Below are 17291 nucleotides of genomic sequence, written 5' to 3'. Positions count from 1 at the left end.
CTATGCATTATAAATATTCTACCTGGACACAAGCCAAGAAGTGATCAGCTGTCCTGACTGCCTGGTGTAGGGTGTCTAGCTAGGGTAATGTTGAAAGACCCAATGACCCCATGCAGGTTACATAACTGCTTATGTTATAAAGAAATTAAAGAAATTCTTATCTTGCTTCTACACGCACTGGTCATTTGAATGTCCCTATCTTCTAGGTGCATTATACAGATGTACAATTGCCCTTGTGTGTCACACAGTTTGTCAGCCATTGATAATCAATGGTCAGTCTTTGACCACAGAAACACAGCTGACACAGCTTCTTGCATGGTGAACTCATTCTCAAAATAGCCAGTGACACAGCAGTGGCATGGTTGATATTGCACTAATAGGAGTGTATTAGACACAGCACTATTACTGGTATTTCTACATGACACGTCACTGCCGGGTTGAGAGTGATATGCCATCCAATAATATCAATCCATCAGCACCCCCATGGTCAGCAGCTGATCACTGATGAAGGCAGAGGGGATGGCTAACACTAACACTAGATGGGCTACAGTTGCTTACTGTGTACCCATGTGTCTCTAACAAAATGTGTAATGAGTGTAAAATAGTCATTCTTTTACTAATAGCTGTTGAGGTGGCTATTTACCTTTTAAGGTAGGAGTTAATATTTTGTTGCCAGTGTCATTGTGTTATTTTGAGTTATTGTTGTTTTTGTTGTTATTGTTGTTAAAACTCAATGTTTTAGAGTTGATTTTATTTTTAGACACACAAACACACACACACACACACACACACACATATATATATATATATATAATATATGTGTGTGTGTGTGTGTGTGTGTGTGTGTGTGTGTGCTTAACAAATAACAGCTGATTTGGTCTTAAGTACTTTAAAAGCATGGCAGCAGATGCAGTGATTTACATATACCATGAAATAAAATTCATCATTTCAGTCTTGCGGATACCTCATTGCTTTGATTTAAACGTGGCCGTATGCGACTGCAGTTAAACCATGATGATGTCAAGCAGCTCCCTCAGACGCAGGCCTTTTACTTTGTGCTTACTTTTCATTTTCTCTCATTTTAGTCTTAGGGGAGTGCAAATTCTGAGCAAAGTTATACGAAGGTAGGTAGAGTAAAGTTTCTCATTTAATATTCCTGTTGCTAACTGAGCCCCATACCGCTCAGCAAGCGCAGCTACCTGAAGCATCAATAATACAAGAGGAAGTTATTGTTCTGTTGCAGGTGACACCACCACTGAATCAAAGGGCTTGTAGAGAGGCTGCGCTGGTCCTTTCACTGGTTCTGCTCAGGTTTCCGTAGCCGCAGACAGAGCTCCGGCATGCGTGAGATGATTCTGAACTCCAGTGAAGGGCCTGATTGTCTGGTGCTGGGGACCTGGTGAGACTCTGTCTTTTGTTGACAGCTGTTGGAGACCTACTGGCAGTCTTTTGCATGAAGCAGTACATTCAAGGACATTGTGCAAAAGTTATGTCCCATGAAATGAAAAAAGCTGGCAGGGTAATCATATCAGTTTGACCGCACTTTATTTCAGCTGTTCACTATCCCAAACCTTTTAAAAGTAAATTCCTTAATAGCATTATATTAATGTAAAGGAACACAATTACATTTATGCTATATTAAATGCAAAGCAGCTTACAATTATGATTGAATACAGTTCAAGCAATTTAGGGTTAGGGGCCTTGTCAGTTACCCAACAGTGGCACCTTGGCAGTGGTGGGGCTAAACTGGCAACTGGATTACTGAACTGAACCAGATTACTAGTCAAGTACCTTAACCATTGAGCTAGCTCTGCTTTTAAATATTCATTGATGACAATCATAAGTTTATAATACTTATAATTCTTACAATCTCCACACTCAAAACTTTAGATGAAATTTCTGAAAATGTTTTTTCAAAGCCATTGAGGTAACCACCATAATGCCATTCTGTTACATAACTCCTCAGGGGTCCTCACAATTGCTCTGTTTTCTCATATTTCACCCTCAAACCTTTATCCATGCCCTCCAGAAAACAGCCAGATGGCGTATGCTGAAATGATAGCACTGAAACCTGAAGCTTTTCTGCATCCAGTTGAATCTCAAAGACTAGTAGGGGGAACAGTTCGAAAATGTGACACTTGGTGACAGGAGGTGAGTGTGTGTGTGTGTGTGTGAGAGAGAGAGAGAGAGAGAGAGAGAGAGAGAGAAAGAAAGAAAGAAAGAAAGAAAGAAAGAGAGAAGTCAATTTTAGTGTTGTCATTTAGATGTGCATTTTCATACTGTCACGAACATCTTATCTTCACTTTTACTTGAGGAGGGTAATAGATTCAGTGGATTATGGCTGCATGTAAGTATTCTGAAAGGCTTTATGATTTAAATTGCAGATATTTTTTCAATGTAAAAAAGAATCAACAAATTTCAGTACGGTTTGCTTAGTTTGTATTTTTAATTCAGCAAAAATACCTTTTTGATATTATTTGTATAGTTACACTTGATAAAGTGACATACCTGTTGTAAGTAACAATTTAAAAAGGAATATTACAGGCAAACATATAGCGGTCTGCTCCCTCTGTGTGAAAGTGTAGTCAAGTGACAGTAGGTTTTTAACATTTTATGTCCACTCTGCAGTGGGACATTTTACTCCGCGAGTCTCATGTAGCGCCTAAAGGAACTCTGTAGCAGGTGATCTCTCTAAGGTACAGCGATATGACTTCACACATACTGACCTGAGGCTAAGGAATGGTGCTCAGAATGGGCAAATTTGAAATTATGATGTGCTTGATCGTCTTCCTGGGTGAAATAGCAGCCATTTCTGGAGGTGAGGAAAATATTGTGTGCATGTGTGAAATCTGTGGTTGTATTCAGCCACAGTAATGGTTTTAAACTTGATCAGTCTCCAACATATAGGTTTTGTGTGTAAATATTGTTTTCTAGGAAGCAAAAGAAAGGAACAAAGAGATGTAATTTTGAAAGAACTTGTTGAGATATGGCAGAAAGGTGCAGACTGGCACCCACGCACAGACCGAACATCTCCAGAGAGAAGTCAGGATCAGCAAATCCATTCAGTCCTGAGAAGTATTGCTGGAGGCCTTAAATCGCTGGGGCTCTTGCCCAAGCAAGCTATGGGCCTTCCAACTCTTAACAAACCCCTTGATGGAAACAGACTCTCAGGATTTCTTTATAACATTTCCATGTACCTCCAGGAGATGAGTGCTGAGCTGGACGAACATCAGGAGCCTTTCAACAATGACCTGTTTTGGGAGAACTTGTTGTATGCTTTCTTTCAGCCTGATGATAGAGCACCATTTGTACAATGGGAGGGAAGGGTTCCTCCCAGGCCAAGCTTCAGGCTACAGGACCTCTTCTTCTCTCTAAGAGGCAGTCCACACTGGGATGGATTACTAGGTCTGGTACAGAGTATCCTGACCTTTGTAGAGAGACAGCCACAGAGACCTATTCTTACGTTTGTGTCCCAGAACTGGAAGACCATCAGTGCCTTGCTTGAAGCTGCCCTGCAAGCTCTTGTCAGTGGGACCTATGGGCAAGCCAGTGCAGGTCTCCAGGGAGTTATCTGTGTCCTGAAAGGGCGAAATGATTGTGCTTTCAACTTGAGCTGGCTGCAGCAGCTCCTTTCATTTCTGGAGACGAGGAATTGGAAACCCGTAGTAAATGTGCACCCTGTAAGCGTCGTCAGCGATCCCAGGGAAGGCTCTCCTTCCACAGGACGCTTGAAGCCATTTTTCATTCCACCGGAGGTCTTACACGAGGAGAACCTGCACTCCAGCAATGCCTCTCATGATGTGGGGAGCCTTAGTTCCATGCAAACCATACTTTTGCAGGCCTTGTCGAGGTCCAGTGTTGGAGAGAGGGCAGTGCAGTTTGCTGAGCATAACCCTGCGCTCCTTCAGGGCCTTGATGGGCTCAGACATGGATTCCTGCACAGACTGGGCAGCACTGTGTACAGTAACTTGAAGAGGAAGGTGTCACGGGTGACCACAGCATTGCTGGATGATCTTGAGAGAATGGCGGGGGATCCAGTGTCCAGTCACCAGGGAAGATGCTCTGTGGGCAAGTTTACCAGGTTTTTTGTATATAACCAGTGAGCTCAGTGTAACCTGCCTTTAGCAGCACAATTCGTTGTACATTACTTTAAAAGTTTGTAGAACTTTCAGCTTTGACGCACCTGCTGAACACCTGAAATCACAAAGGTCGTGTTAGGTAGATCTTTGTCACTCAAAATCCTATGGTCTGGATAATCTACCCACCCTTTTGTTGATGCTAGTAACCATATACCCCAGGCATTATGTGCCCAGCTATGCGATTACACTGAGCCCAATTGTATAAAGATCCCTTTCTGTTCATGCGATTCATGGCCAACCCTCTGCGATTATCAGTGATTTGTATCAATACACAACTGACTCATCAAAGATTCCATTTCCTTTGTTTCCATAGGTGACTTGAGACAATTGATTTTGTGGTAAGTTTTATCTTCAAATTTTAATTTATTTAATGAGCATAATTTGAATGCATCTGTGTCAATGGTCTAATAGACTTTGTCACACAGGGGTATTAGACATAATCTGACATGGAATGCTCAAGCTATGGGATTCACCTCACAAGGTTTACCAAGTAGACCATCTTTCATGTTCTGTGGGTCTTCTGAGGAAGAAAAAAACAATACAACATATCAGCCCTCATCTAAAAGATCTAGACTTCTCCATCCTCAGCCAACAGACCACAATCAAACAGATACTACAGACATCTCAGCAGAAATCCTGGAGGCTGCATGCAATGCCTCAATACCTGGACTCACTGGAGTTTCAAACTTCACTGTCTTCCTCTACTGTACTCTTTTTGATGGAATTGAGGCCACACTAGACCCTGGGACTGGCCACATAGTGCCTGATCTGCATGCTAGCTGTTCTAATGCAGCTTGGTATCTCTCTGCTGCGGAGGAAGATTTTCTCTGGGTACATGTGTGCAGTGAATTCTTTGCACAAGAGTTCAATAATACAGTATGTGCCAACTCCTCCTTCTGGCTTCAGAGAGCCCATCAGGTATGGCAGGAGATTGTCTATATGGTCACATTATGTTTGTAAACCAAACCGCATCTTTCTTTACAAATGTTACTTTTCTTTTCTTCAGGCTGCTATTATGAAGGATCACTATTACCTCAACCAGTCAAGCATTGATGACCTTTGCCTTCAACTTTCCATGGATGTTTCCAGAAGTTCTGCAAGTGATGCATCTGAGGACTGCTTAGCATTGCTTAGCACTGGCTCTCTGAGTGCCCATGATTTCAGGAGTTGTTTTCTGCCCAACAATTCTGTGCTGATTTCAGCCTTGTGCGGCAACGCATCCTCACCTTTGCCCCGCAGTGGCTGGGCATTGGAATACTGTTCTAAAGCCCTGCCCACAGACTCCCAAGCCTCCAAAGACAGGCTTTGTGACTTCTCAAAATGGACAGCAGAACATTTAGCCAATTCAAGCATCCTTGGGTTCTGTGGTGACACAGCAGGTCTGAGGGATTACATCTGCAAGAACATGACTCGCTACCTCATGCTGGTTCGTGTGCAGCCCTCGCTATCAGAATACTGCAGCACTGCAGGACAAAGACAGTGTGTCCTCCAGCAACTGTTCGACATGCTGCCTGCCCCATATGACTTTGACACATCTCAGCTCTGCAGGAACCCAATTCCTATCCTGCAGGAGGCCCTGTACAAGCTGAGCCTGTGCGAGGGCTTCATGGACGAGCATACGGGCTGGCTGGCCACTGTGAGCTATGTGCTCCATGTGCTGGACTTTATGGTGGGGCTGTCGGCTGGGCTGGAAGAGGGGGAGCAAGAGGTACGGCAGGGCCTTGGCCAAGCGATTCTTCTCTCCAGTCTCCTGGACAATGCCTCCTTCTGGGCAACCCTGAGGCCAGACGCATCCGATAGCGTGCTCCAGACTGTTAGCATCTTTCTTCGACGAGAGCGGAATCCGGCTCTCAAGGAGGATCTCCTAGGGTGTTTTAGCGTAAGCACACTGTGATGTTTCATCTGTACCATCACTATTGTTTTTTTTTTCTCGCTACATTAGAGAAAATTTGATTTCTTGTTCTCTTCCTTGAAAGTGTCCATGTGGTTCGATGTTCATATTCTTTGCTTTTTTTCCCCCTTGTCAACAGCCCGTCCTTTGGGATCTCATTCAGAAGGAAGATAACTCCACTGCACTGAGATTTCTAATGCAGGTAGAGCTAACTGATTGTTGATAAGCCAGTCAGAAATAACACGAGACTAGTAACTGATTATTACAATTACTAAATATGTATAGCAGTTTCACTACTCTAACTAGTGCAGAATCTGAATAGCTACTTTATGCTGTCATCGCTAAATTATTTTGAGCTGAAGCTTAATACAAATAAAACTGTAATGAGCTGAAAATATTTCAGTGATATTTTTGAACTATATCTGCAATATGCCAATGTGTTTGCACAAACATCTAAGCTGTAAATAAATCAGTGTACACCAGACCCTTCTGGTTGTTCTAGATTTTCATCCTTCAGCTGTTGTTTTGTTGGAAGATGCACAAAGAATTTAGTTGTTTTTTGTTTGTTTGTTTTTTTGTTTGTTTTTTTAAACCAACTTAAACATTCATACATCTTCATTGCTGCATGTCTAGGAATATATGCAGATGCCAAGTGACAGGATACGTAGCCTTGTGCTGTCTGCAGAAAGTGATGCAGTGAAAAGGTTCCTGTCTCTTGTCCATCAGACCTGGGACCAAATACACGTAGAGACGACACAGGTGCTCAGACTACTGATGGAACTTACGTGTAATTTCTGGTTATTCTTCCATGTTCCTTTCTTCATTTCCATGAAAATGTCTCTTCCCACTGTTGCAAGAGCTGTTCTGTGTGCTCTTTCTGATCACCCAAAGGCTTCACCAAAAGAACAGGAGGCTATGGAGACTATGACTGCAGCATTCATCCACAAATTCCCACATGTTACACCAGAACTGTTTGTTGACCTCTCACAGTTCATACCATACATGGCTGTATCTGACATAATGTTCCTCCCTGCATCACTGATGACCAACGACAGTGTGTGAGTGAAGAAGGAATATGAATAAATCATGATACTCTGCAGATATTTACCTGGCAGACAGGTTCATGTACTTGACAGGCTTCACTCTTTTTCAGGTTGATAGCTATTCGTGATCACAGCTCTGAGATGAAGTCTCCTCAGAAGCAAGCTTTTGCAAAACGCCTCTTGCAGTCAAATGTGGTAGGAGATGTTCCTTCCTGGCCACCATACTTCCTCACCTCCATTCTTCCCCTGCTCCCACACCTCCCCATTAGCCACTTCCAGCAGCTGACATCTCAGCAGGTTGGTAACAAACACCAGTAATAAAGTCCATGAAAAAACAAGATTAACATTTGAAGTTGTACCCCACAGCTCAGCCCCCTGGTGGAATTGTTGGCAAATAGCAGCCTGGATGCCACAAGGGGGCACCATGTGCTTCGCACTCTGTTCAGCAAAAGGAAGAATCTCACAAGTGATGCAATAATGAGGTATTTCAGGTCTCCAAACAGTGATGTTTGACAGGCATACAACAGATGGATGACATACTCCTCTGCCACAGGTTAGGCATCCTAATGTGTTACCTGAATTCAGAGGAATTACATCGTTTCCTATCTACATCACCTGTCTCACCTGCCCTGTGGCAACAGCTTGCAAAATGTATTTCTGAAGGCCATGTCAGCAGCACTGGCAGAGTGAGTTGTTTTTTTTTTTTTTTTTTTTAAATCTCCTGTATATTTCTCATGTATTTTAAACACTGTGACTATTGATTATACATGGTTACTTTAGCAACAGCTGTCATGCACAGCTTCTCTTCTCCACAGCTTTCCCATTGGCTGGGCATTGCCTTTAAATCTCTGAATGCCAGCATCTTGTCTACCCCGGTACTGGCCTCTCTGCATGGGGTGTTACCCCAGCTGGGTGTCTCATTTCTGCAGTCACTGTCCTCACCTGAGCTTTTGGCACTCTTCACTCTGCCTGGTATACCTGTTTTTCCACCCGCACAGGTATGCACAGGTAAGGACATGTAAGCAAACAAACTCGAAGCAGTCAATTTCATTTAACCATGCCCATTTCTTTCCATCACAGGCATTCCAGATTTTGAGCAAAATATCCCAAGAAACAAATGTAAGTTGTCATAGGATCCATTGACTAAAGTGTATTCCATCAGAATGCCTAGTATTCATTTGGCTTTCCTGTTTAGATCAGTGCCAACACACTGTGCCAGCTCAGGCCTTTGTTTCCGGGTTTGGCTCCTACCTTCCTTAGAAACATGACTGTACATGAATCAGTGGAAAGCCCTGACTGTGAGTGTTGGAGCTCTCTGCTGACTGACCTGCAGCCTGCCCATCGGGCAATGGTACACAGAGCTCTGGAACAGGTATCTGATCTACCAGCAAACACCACCAAGAGTGCCTGCTTATTCTTACAAGGCCTTATTTGATTCCCTAGCTATTGCTCATGTTATCTACCATTGACTGTTTGTTTAATATGGAGGCACATATGTCCCTGCTTAAGCTAACTTGCATGTGCTCTTGGTCTGAAGGCTCTGGCTCGTTTATCGGCAAACATCACACTGTATCTTGAGTGCCTTTTACCAATCGTTCCTCTGAAAACACTGGCCACGGAACTTGATGGACACACAATTAGGCGTCATATATCTTTGTACAGGAACATGCGCTGGGCACCTCAGCAGGTAAGAAACAATTTGTTTGCTGTGCCTTTTCCCTTTATGGTGTAGGCCATGCCAGACAAAGCTGATGTCTAGTTTATTTGCAGCAGCTCATTGGTAATGCTACAGATGAGCCTTTCAGTAAATTAATATGACTTGCCTCTCAGCTGCCATCAAACAAATTGGTCTCACTCTAGCACAATAGTCTCCATGTTAGGATATGAATTAGTAATGGTGACATTAAAATGATTCTGTCATAGCCAAAGTTGTATCATATTCGGTCTTGACTGCTGTCCAACTGCTCAGGTTTTTCATTCAACAGGCACAGCTGCTATTCAACATGATTCAGCAGTCTGGAAGCATTACAAGAGAAGTAGTACTGTAAGTGACATCACTCATAGTTTTTAAATGCCTGTGGTCTCTTTAACCTTTAATGTTATATATTTTGGCTACTCTGTGAATACTTCGATGCACATGTCCCTGTAGAAGACCACAGATATTTTAGGTCTTATCACAGTGAATTTCTGCATTAGTTCACTACTCATTCTTTCAGTCATTTAGGTCACATTGCAAGTGGTATGAGTTGTTTTAGGCTACGACTTTGGGCCAACGAGTCAGGCTTTTCCGAACTGCTGCAGTTTATTGCAGAATTGCCAGGAGGACTGATGCCAGCATTGGTGAGAAGATACATATCACATTTTCAAGCTTTAGATTCATTTAACCCTGCAGTTTTTCCAATTGCCATGCCAAAGCACAGTCTAAGTACTGTTTGTAGTAAATGACACTGATGAAAGTTTGCATTCAAGCTTGCCAGTAAATAACAAATAAATATGCCAATACATTTTTACTGTACAGTTCTTCATTGTACAGTTATTCATGCTGCTAATCAGCCATGCGATAGCCTGTTTAAACAGCTTTTAAATCTAAATAATGATTAAAACAATTGACCAAACACTTTCTACACACAAATGACCTGAAGCACTGTAACTCAGTATGTTGTACGATTTGAAAAATAAACAAACAATCTAACCAATTATTTCAACAGAGGAAATGTGTAGTGGAGGAGCTTAGGAGAAAAGCGAATGTGGATCTGAATAGCTTCAGCCCATCATTTACTGCAGGATTACCGTAAGCTTAGGCCCTTCTGTCCCTCTCAGACAGATCTGTCATCACGCCCCTGGCCTCCTCCGTGCCCTTACTGTCATGTGTTGTTTTCCAGAGTGACGATGATGGAACGCCTGTCCAACACCTCACTCATGGCCGTCCTGAATCACATTCGACGACACTTTATTGATTTCCTGTGGCTTCCACGACACAAGCAGATGGCCTTGGCTGAGAAAGCTATTGATGTTCTTGTAAGAATAATAGCCTAAATTGGGGAATTTAGGCAGAGTTTCAAAAGTTTCTATGCAATCAGTTAAAGTATTGAAAAATTCATTAAAATTCATGAACAGGTTTTTCAATATCTATTCCAGTCAACAGCATATTGTTTAATGCATGAAGGTTCCTGAGAGAAGGGATTTATATTCCTTACTAAGGCCTGATTAAGTTCAATCTGTATGCTTATATCATTTGCTACTCTATTAGGGTATTTCTAAGGGCCATCTCTCTGGAGCCTCCTTGGACATGCTGGGTCCCCTCCTGCTGTTCTTGGATATGGAGACACTGGCGCAGGTGGACAGGGAGGCCCTGAAGTTGCGATTGGAAGATATCAGACAATATTGCATGCCTTCAGACTCCTTCAGAGAAATGGCTACTCTGCTTACACAGAAGAGAATGCTGGGGTAGGTCTTTATTTTTTACTGTCAAATGTAATGTAGTACTTACCAAATGTTATACTAGGGTTAAACATAGTAACAGCAAGTTCAAAATAACTAATTTGCTAGAGAGTAGTGCATTGTCAGAGTAGACGCATTATTTGTTTTGGCTTTGATGTAGTTACTCTTCTCTGCCTTAGTGAGACAAAGCAATGGACAGTAGGAGATGTGGAACACATAGGGCGGCTGGTGTTTGCCCTGTCACCCCAGCAGATACGATCTCTGCCTCTGGTAAGAAGAATAAAAATCACTTTATCACAGCCAAGGTTTATCACTAAAGTTAAAGTGGTCTATGCTGTGTTCGCACATTGCATTGAAGGGCATGTTTCTATAAGGATGATTTAGGCAAAGACACAGTCGAGCAAGTTCTGCAGAGTCAGTTCCAGTGGAAAAACACAGTGCTCGGTAAAGCATGTGCCGACCTGAAAGGACTCAAAGACAAGATCTACAGCCTCGTTCACAAAATCATCAAGGGGCAGAGGTGGACGAGACGAGGTGAGACATGTTTATGACTTTGGTCTATGCTGTCTGTTATGGGTGATGGCACTTAATCGGAAAATAATTTTGGCGACCTTTACGTGCGAGCGATTCGCCCTGCCTGCATTTTTCAGAGCCGACCCCGAGCTGCGCGGATGTCAAAGGGACCTTCCCCTCAGCCTGGCGCTGGTACCAGCTCAAACGCATGAAGAGAAAGGAGCTGGAGGAATGCGCTGAGTTCATGGGTCAGGATGGCACGCTCGATTCTGAGCAGCGTAGGGTGCTGTGGGAGGAACTCAGGCTGGTGGGTCCACAGACATGCACGGTAGTTCCCCCAGAACACAAATTAAACCTAGTCAAAACATTAGACCTCTTCCACTGACAGTCCTTAATAGACAAAAGTTGCATTTCAACCTGTGTCTACAAAACAAAGGCAAATGCTCCTGATCAGTAGTGGTGTGGCCAAAGTTTGGGATGGGGTTGTTATATATATATATATATATATATATATATATATATATATATATATATATATATATATATATATATATATATATATATATGTTTTTTATATGACTGAACTGCATGCAGAGCACAGACTACATACACTGCACTTTCTGTCATATCAAGGATAAATGTAAAAAGGGGAATGAACTATTCATACAGACTAAAATGCAATTGCATATGTACTCCATCCAACTCAGGGAGAAAGAAAAAGGGAGGGGAAAGGTCTTTTGAGATCTTAAAGCTTACTACATAGTCGTGATCCAGACAACTGATATAATGCAACAAATATGTCACAAGACGCTGCATTGCAGAGTGGCGGAGGGGAATCAGACTCACTTTAAGAACTCAGGAAAAGGATCTTATAGCTTAAAGAATTTACTGGTGGAAAGAATTTAATGTGGCTCTCATTTTTTTTTAGAATTCAGCAAAATTTAAGAGATCTTTCAGCCAGTGAAAAACAGATGGTGGGACAACTGACTTCCACTTGAGTAGAATGAGCCTTCTAGCTAACAAGGTGGCAAAGCTATAAAAAAGCTATCCAAAGCTATATGCCTTGTAGCTTGGCATCAAGTGGATAGATGGCAAAAGACCAAACAAGATGATCACAGGGGTGGGATCAAGTGTTACTTTCAGAATCTTGGAAAAAACTTGGAATATGTCAGACTAATATTTATGAAGTGAAGAGCAAGATAAAAACATATGGATTAGAGAAGCTGAGGTTTGCTGACATCTATCACATACGGGACTTATATGTGGAAAAGTATTTGTGACCTTAATTCCAATGAGTGTAATGATTTCAATGGGGGGTGGGGGAACTTTCTGGTTCAGACGGAAAATGGGGGGTGTGGGCATGGATGAAACAATGGACTTGTGAATACTAGAAAAATGTATTGATGGCGCTTCTTATTGTAGATTTATAAGCCTGTGAGGACACTCAGGCCGGAGCAGTTTCTTGAGCTAGGCTGCATCGTGACTGAGATGGGTGAGAGGGAGCTGCAGATTGCCAACTTGTCTAACTTGGCCGTGGTGGCTCATCTTGGTAGCTTTAACGGGTGGAAATCAAAGAAAGTGAGTTTTACATTAGATCCATTCTCTCGGTTACCTACTAAGGCATAAAGTATCAAAGACTGTGTAGAGAAACCTTTCCACTGTAATGTTGTTTTGAGAATGGCATTGTGAAGCTATTTTGAGATAAGCAAGACAAGTTCTACATATGTATACATGTTAGCTTGCCTCATAGAGATTTATATTTGTAATCACTTCTTTGAAATGATAAACAAGAAATAACAACCTTTGCATTACCTGCTTGTATTTTGATCGGAAAGAAAACACTACTCCAACAACACCAACAAAAGAATTTCAAATTTTGTTTGAATACAAGAATATAGTTGCTGCTTGAATTTTGGGACACACCACCTTTGACTTTGGGAACAATGACTTACAGCTGATCATGCAGGTGTAGCTGTAAATGAGGAGGGCATTATTGGTAGATGTATTCAAAACTGCCTGTCTGAAAAGGCATATTAAAACAATTGGCACTGTGTTTTCCAGATGAGAGCAGCTCTTCAGGGAGTCATGCGACGTTGGAAACAGAAGCCGAAAGACCTTGGAGTGGTAGAACTGGTTTCTCTTGGCCACCTGCTTTGTGGCTTCAGCACTGAAGAAATCTTCCAACTAGACCCTACCCAACTTAGGTCAGAGGAAGTACCAGAACCAAAGGAAGAGCATTTTCATGACTGTTTCCAAATCCATTTCATGACTGATTTCCAACTCCATGAGTGTGATCATACCACACTGAATCTTATGGGCTGTGTGTGTTTCAGTGTGGCAGCTTCATTCCTGAGGGAGATGGTACTGCCATGCTCTGAGGAGCAGGCTGAAGCCCTCGCAGCCAAGCTTGCCAGTCCTCTGGGCTTTGGTCCAGTTAGCACCTGGGGTGCTGAGGTCTTCACTGAGATTGGGACTCTGGCAGGTAGGGGATCATTTTTACTGTGGCCATCTTGTGGACATCAGAACAAACTAATTCTTCAAACAAAGGTAATAAAGAAGTAGTGATACACTAAGGAAAGCTTTTTTGAGGGTTTATTTCATCAAATGAAAACATAATGATGACGAATACTCTGTCCACAGCTGGATTGGAGGACATGGTGGTGTCTTCCCTTGTAAAGGAACAAATAGAAGGATTGACTCCATCAGCCATAGCACTAATATCCCCCAGAAAGATGACTGTAAGAGCTGTAACATATTCTGAATACTATGCTAGGCTAAGCCAGTGAGCTTTTATGTGAATTCCTGAACATCCAGTCTGAAATGGAATGAGCCTGTTTCACACATTCGCTGTTCTTTTTAAAGGTAGTGCTCAGTGCTACCCAACTGTCCTGGTTCAACCCTGAGCAGGCATGTGCAGTTACAGAGGAGCAATGGGAAGATATGAGCAGTGAACAGAGGCAGGCCCTGAGCATGGCACAATTTGAAGGCGACATGATGTTCGGACACAGAGGTCAGACACATTTCCTAAGTTTTGTACCCAGCTGGTGATCTGTCCTGGGACATGTTAAAGAATTATTTCACCTCAAAATGCCAGTATATATGGATGAAAAGAAGATATCTGCATTATGCTAACTGACCACTAATGAAGTACATTTACATTTACAGCATTTAGCAGACACTCTTATCCAGAGCGACTTACAAAAGAGCTTTGTAAATTTACTCATAGAATATATCCAAGTACAGTATAGTAGGTTAGAATACTGTAGAATAAGGGATGAATGCTGATACCTAGAAGTACAAAATACATAAGGTCTATCTTAAACAATGATAAGTGCTATAAACAATAAGTGCTACAGTTTGTTAAACAATATAAACAGTACCCTACAATAAGTACTAAATTAGTCAGTCAATAAGGGAACAGTGTCAGTTGTCCTTTAAATATTCTACAAATAGATGGGTCTTCAGTCTGTGTTTGAAGACTGCAAGGGACTCCGCTGTCCGGACAACAAGTGGGAGTTCATTCCACCATCTTGGAGCCAGGACAGAAGATAGTCTCGATGCTGTAGATGTAGCTGTATCATAGTTAGTCTTTCTTGGATAGAGATGGCTGTGTGTTAATGATCTTCTGACAAAGAAGCTTTATGATTGTGGTATGGATAATCATAGTGCCTGGCATTGTATGCAGATCTGTGTGCATGTCAGTCAGTCTAGAGTCTCCCCTTCAACTCCCTTTTTTCCTTTCTATTGCTCATTATGTAAGCTTACCTTTCTTCTATTTACCTCTAATCTACCAAGCCCTTTTGCAGTATTGTATAAGCAATTATTCTGACCTGATTTGATGTTAACCAGAATTAGGTTTCTGTCATTAATAGTCTATAGATCTCTGCATTTTTTGGTGATATGCACTTTTAAATTTATTTTTTTTAAAGTTGAACTCTGGATTCCAATAGGGCAAATTCAACAAGCAACAACATATTTTAAAAAAGCAAAAACAAACTTATTTTGCTATTTTATGTTGTATTTTGAATACGGTTGGTTCAGAATCATTATTTATTCATTCCTGTACTAGTGCATATGTTTATCTAACAGATAATGTATTTGTGTCTCCAGGCAGGAATGAAGCCCCTTCGGTATGGTTTGCTGACAGCTTCAGAGTGTGCCCATTGTTTTTACTCTGTACTCTGTTGCCTTTATTATAAATACCAACAAGAGTGCAACTCTTTCATATTTATTTGCAGTACTTTCATAGATTCTTACATTTTTTGATTAAAAATCAATGTGTAAAAATAGATTTTTTTCATTTGTTTATATGAGAGACATTTTAGGAAGGTTGCACAGAATGGATGGTTTTGCACTGCAGGGTTTCTGAGAGTATACTGGTCCCATTTTATTTTCTATTCTTTTCTTTTCTAACTCTTACATTATGCACCAGCTGAAACTTTGAATAAACATACTTGCTAACTGCCACATAATGCTTTACCCCATGGCTGATAAAAAGCCAGAGATGTTTATACCTGTGGAATTTACATCCACCCATGCTATGCACAGATGTTCAAGATGTAAATTTCCCAATGATGCTATAGCCATACCTCTCATACATTCTCTACAACTTCTGCGAATACTGCACCTCAAGGGAAGAAATATGGAAAATGTAAAAAAAAAAAGTATCAATTTTTTTTCTGACTAAAATGATGCCAATATAATTAATAACCTTTCATTAGCTCCAACCCAAACTAAACACCGTAGTCAGCTAATTAATGTTTTCAAAGGTCTTTAACTTTCTGAATCAGGTGTGTTAGATGTGGGTTGGAACCAAACTGCAGTAAGCTAGCTCTCCAGGAGGAGGGTTGAAGATCCCTGAACCAGCTCAACAGCTAATTATCAAGTCCTTCATGAGCTAGATCAGGTGTGCCTGAACATGGGAAAATTGAAACGGTGCTGGGGAGTGCAGGCCAGAGTTGAGAACCATAGTTCTAGCACACTATTGCCTATCCACCAGTTATGATCTAACACAACACAAGAATTCTTCAGCACCCAGTAACTGATTGGGTCAGGTTACCTTCATTTGACAACTACTGAGTGGTGTAGGTTTTTCTTCTTTTTCTCCTCCAATTATCCTTAGCTCCTCCATTCAAAATGTAACTGCCAAATTATGTTATATTAGATTAGATTATGGCAAAAGAAAGATTCAATGAAGCTCAAATTAAGTATGCTTTAACAATTTGGGGCTTTTAGAAAAATGAATTGTACACGTTGATCCAGTAGATGGTGCAAGAAAATCGATTTAGCGTTAGTAGGTGTGTCCAAACGTTGTTTGTCTGTTCGTGCATATGACGTATTTCCTGAGGATCCGTGTGTGGACCACCTCTCTTTACTGGTCGTGGAGGGGAGTCTTATTTTGTCTTTGTTAATTTTTATATTCGCCGTTTCCTGGCGATTTATTATGTGTTGGCAGCAATGTTGGCATTTCGGTCAAAAGGTGACTTACTGAAAACGGACACTGTGCTGTCCCTGCTTCGCATAACGTGAGATGGAGCCGCCAAAGCTATCGCAAAGTTTCCCTATTGTACAGTAGATGCGTGTGTGCAGAGTAATGAAGTAACGTTAGCCATACGAATGTGCCAAGAGGAGGCGAAAATATTCGGGCTGTCCGTGTGGTCTGTAGCTGTCTTTTTTTTTTTTTTTTTTTGTCCGAGTCTCGTCTTTGAGCTATCGTTTTACGCACGAGATCCCGATGCCACTTGAGCGCAGCGCTTCAGACGATCTTAACTATTGAAACGTGATGCCGTTGTCGGTGTAACCCAGCTACCGACTCCTGTTTTGGGAAGCTAGCTGATGTAGCTGGGAATTTTCGCTGTGTTGGAACACGATTCCCAGCGTTTACAGGACGTCCAGGAAATCCCAGTCAGACCGGGGACAACCTCATTTCAGGCGTCGAATAGTTTCTGCGTGTTGTACACAGAAGTGGATACGACGAGGGCCAGCGACCTCACTGCAGTATCGTAGGGAAAGGGAGCGTTGGTAGAGTAGTCTAACTGAAGCGGACTTGAAGTAACGTTACTTCACGTACTCTGCACGACTAAATGCCGTTGCCAAAAACGTTAACGGTAAGTTTTTGTCCCGTTCCCCCCACGACTTGTCTTCATAAAAGTACCAGTTCCGTAGCTAAATAAACTTGTAACAGCTCGAAGGTCTAAATCAAACTTTTCAATCGATGTCTTCTTTAACTGTCCCGATGATTTATATGTTTAATTATACTTCAGC

The 17291-nt window shown here is 41.8% G+C and overlaps 2 protein-coding genes across 4 annotated transcripts in view; both read left to right on the top strand.

Moving 5' to 3' along the window:
* Window positions 1-529: 529 nt before the first annotated feature.
* Window positions 530-15486, top strand: LOC113573954 (stereocilin). 2 transcript variants are annotated; one of them, XM_081709995.1, is made up of 33 exons: window positions 530-651; window positions 1086-1124; window positions 1244-1399; window positions 2030-2151; window positions 2629-2818; window positions 2935-4068; window positions 4453-4477; window positions 4565-5057; window positions 5146-6018; window positions 6170-6232; window positions 6664-6789; window positions 6922-7088; window positions 7184-7268; window positions 7440-7555; window positions 7627-7759; window positions 7889-8071; window positions 8154-8192; window positions 8269-8445; window positions 8611-8760; window positions 9059-9117; window positions 9290-9413; window positions 9782-9864; window positions 9956-10091; window positions 10324-10520; window positions 10694-10784; window positions 10889-11048; window positions 11165-11334; window positions 12450-12605; window positions 13089-13231; window positions 13361-13509; window positions 13668-13765; window positions 13890-14037; window positions 15138-15486. In XM_081709995.1, exons 5-33 carry the CDS (start codon window positions 2740-2742, stop codon window positions 15224-15226), a joined length of 5646 nt encoding a protein of 1881 aa, XP_081566121.1. In that variant the 5' UTR covers window positions 530-651; window positions 1086-1124; window positions 1244-1399; window positions 2030-2151; window positions 2629-2739; the 3' UTR covers window positions 15227-15486. The 2 variants fall into 2 exon arrangements, with proteins under 2 accessions (XP_081566121.1, XP_026860340.3); XM_027004539.3 differs by having other exon boundaries at window positions 7184-7370.
* Window positions 15487-16383: 897 nt separating this feature from the next.
* furina (furin (paired basic amino acid cleaving enzyme) a) overlaps window positions 16384-17291 on the top strand; it is a 63814-nt gene continuing 62906 nt past the window's right edge. For both annotated transcript variants that reach the window (XM_081709993.1, XM_035520215.2), the window contains exon 1: window positions 16384-17134. The gene's annotated coding sequence lies outside the window, so the exon portion shown is untranslated. The remainder of the gene's footprint in view (window positions 17135-17291) is intronic.

This window comes from Electrophorus electricus, chromosome 3, assembly GCF_041902795.1.
Source record: "Electrophorus electricus isolate QZ-2024a chromosome 3, ASM4190279v1, whole genome shotgun sequence".
Taxonomy (NCBI): domain Eukaryota; kingdom Metazoa; phylum Chordata; class Actinopteri; order Gymnotiformes; family Gymnotidae; genus Electrophorus; species Electrophorus electricus.
The sequence above is the reverse complement of the archived record's forward strand: the minus strand, read 5'-3'. Positions and strand labels throughout refer to the sequence as shown.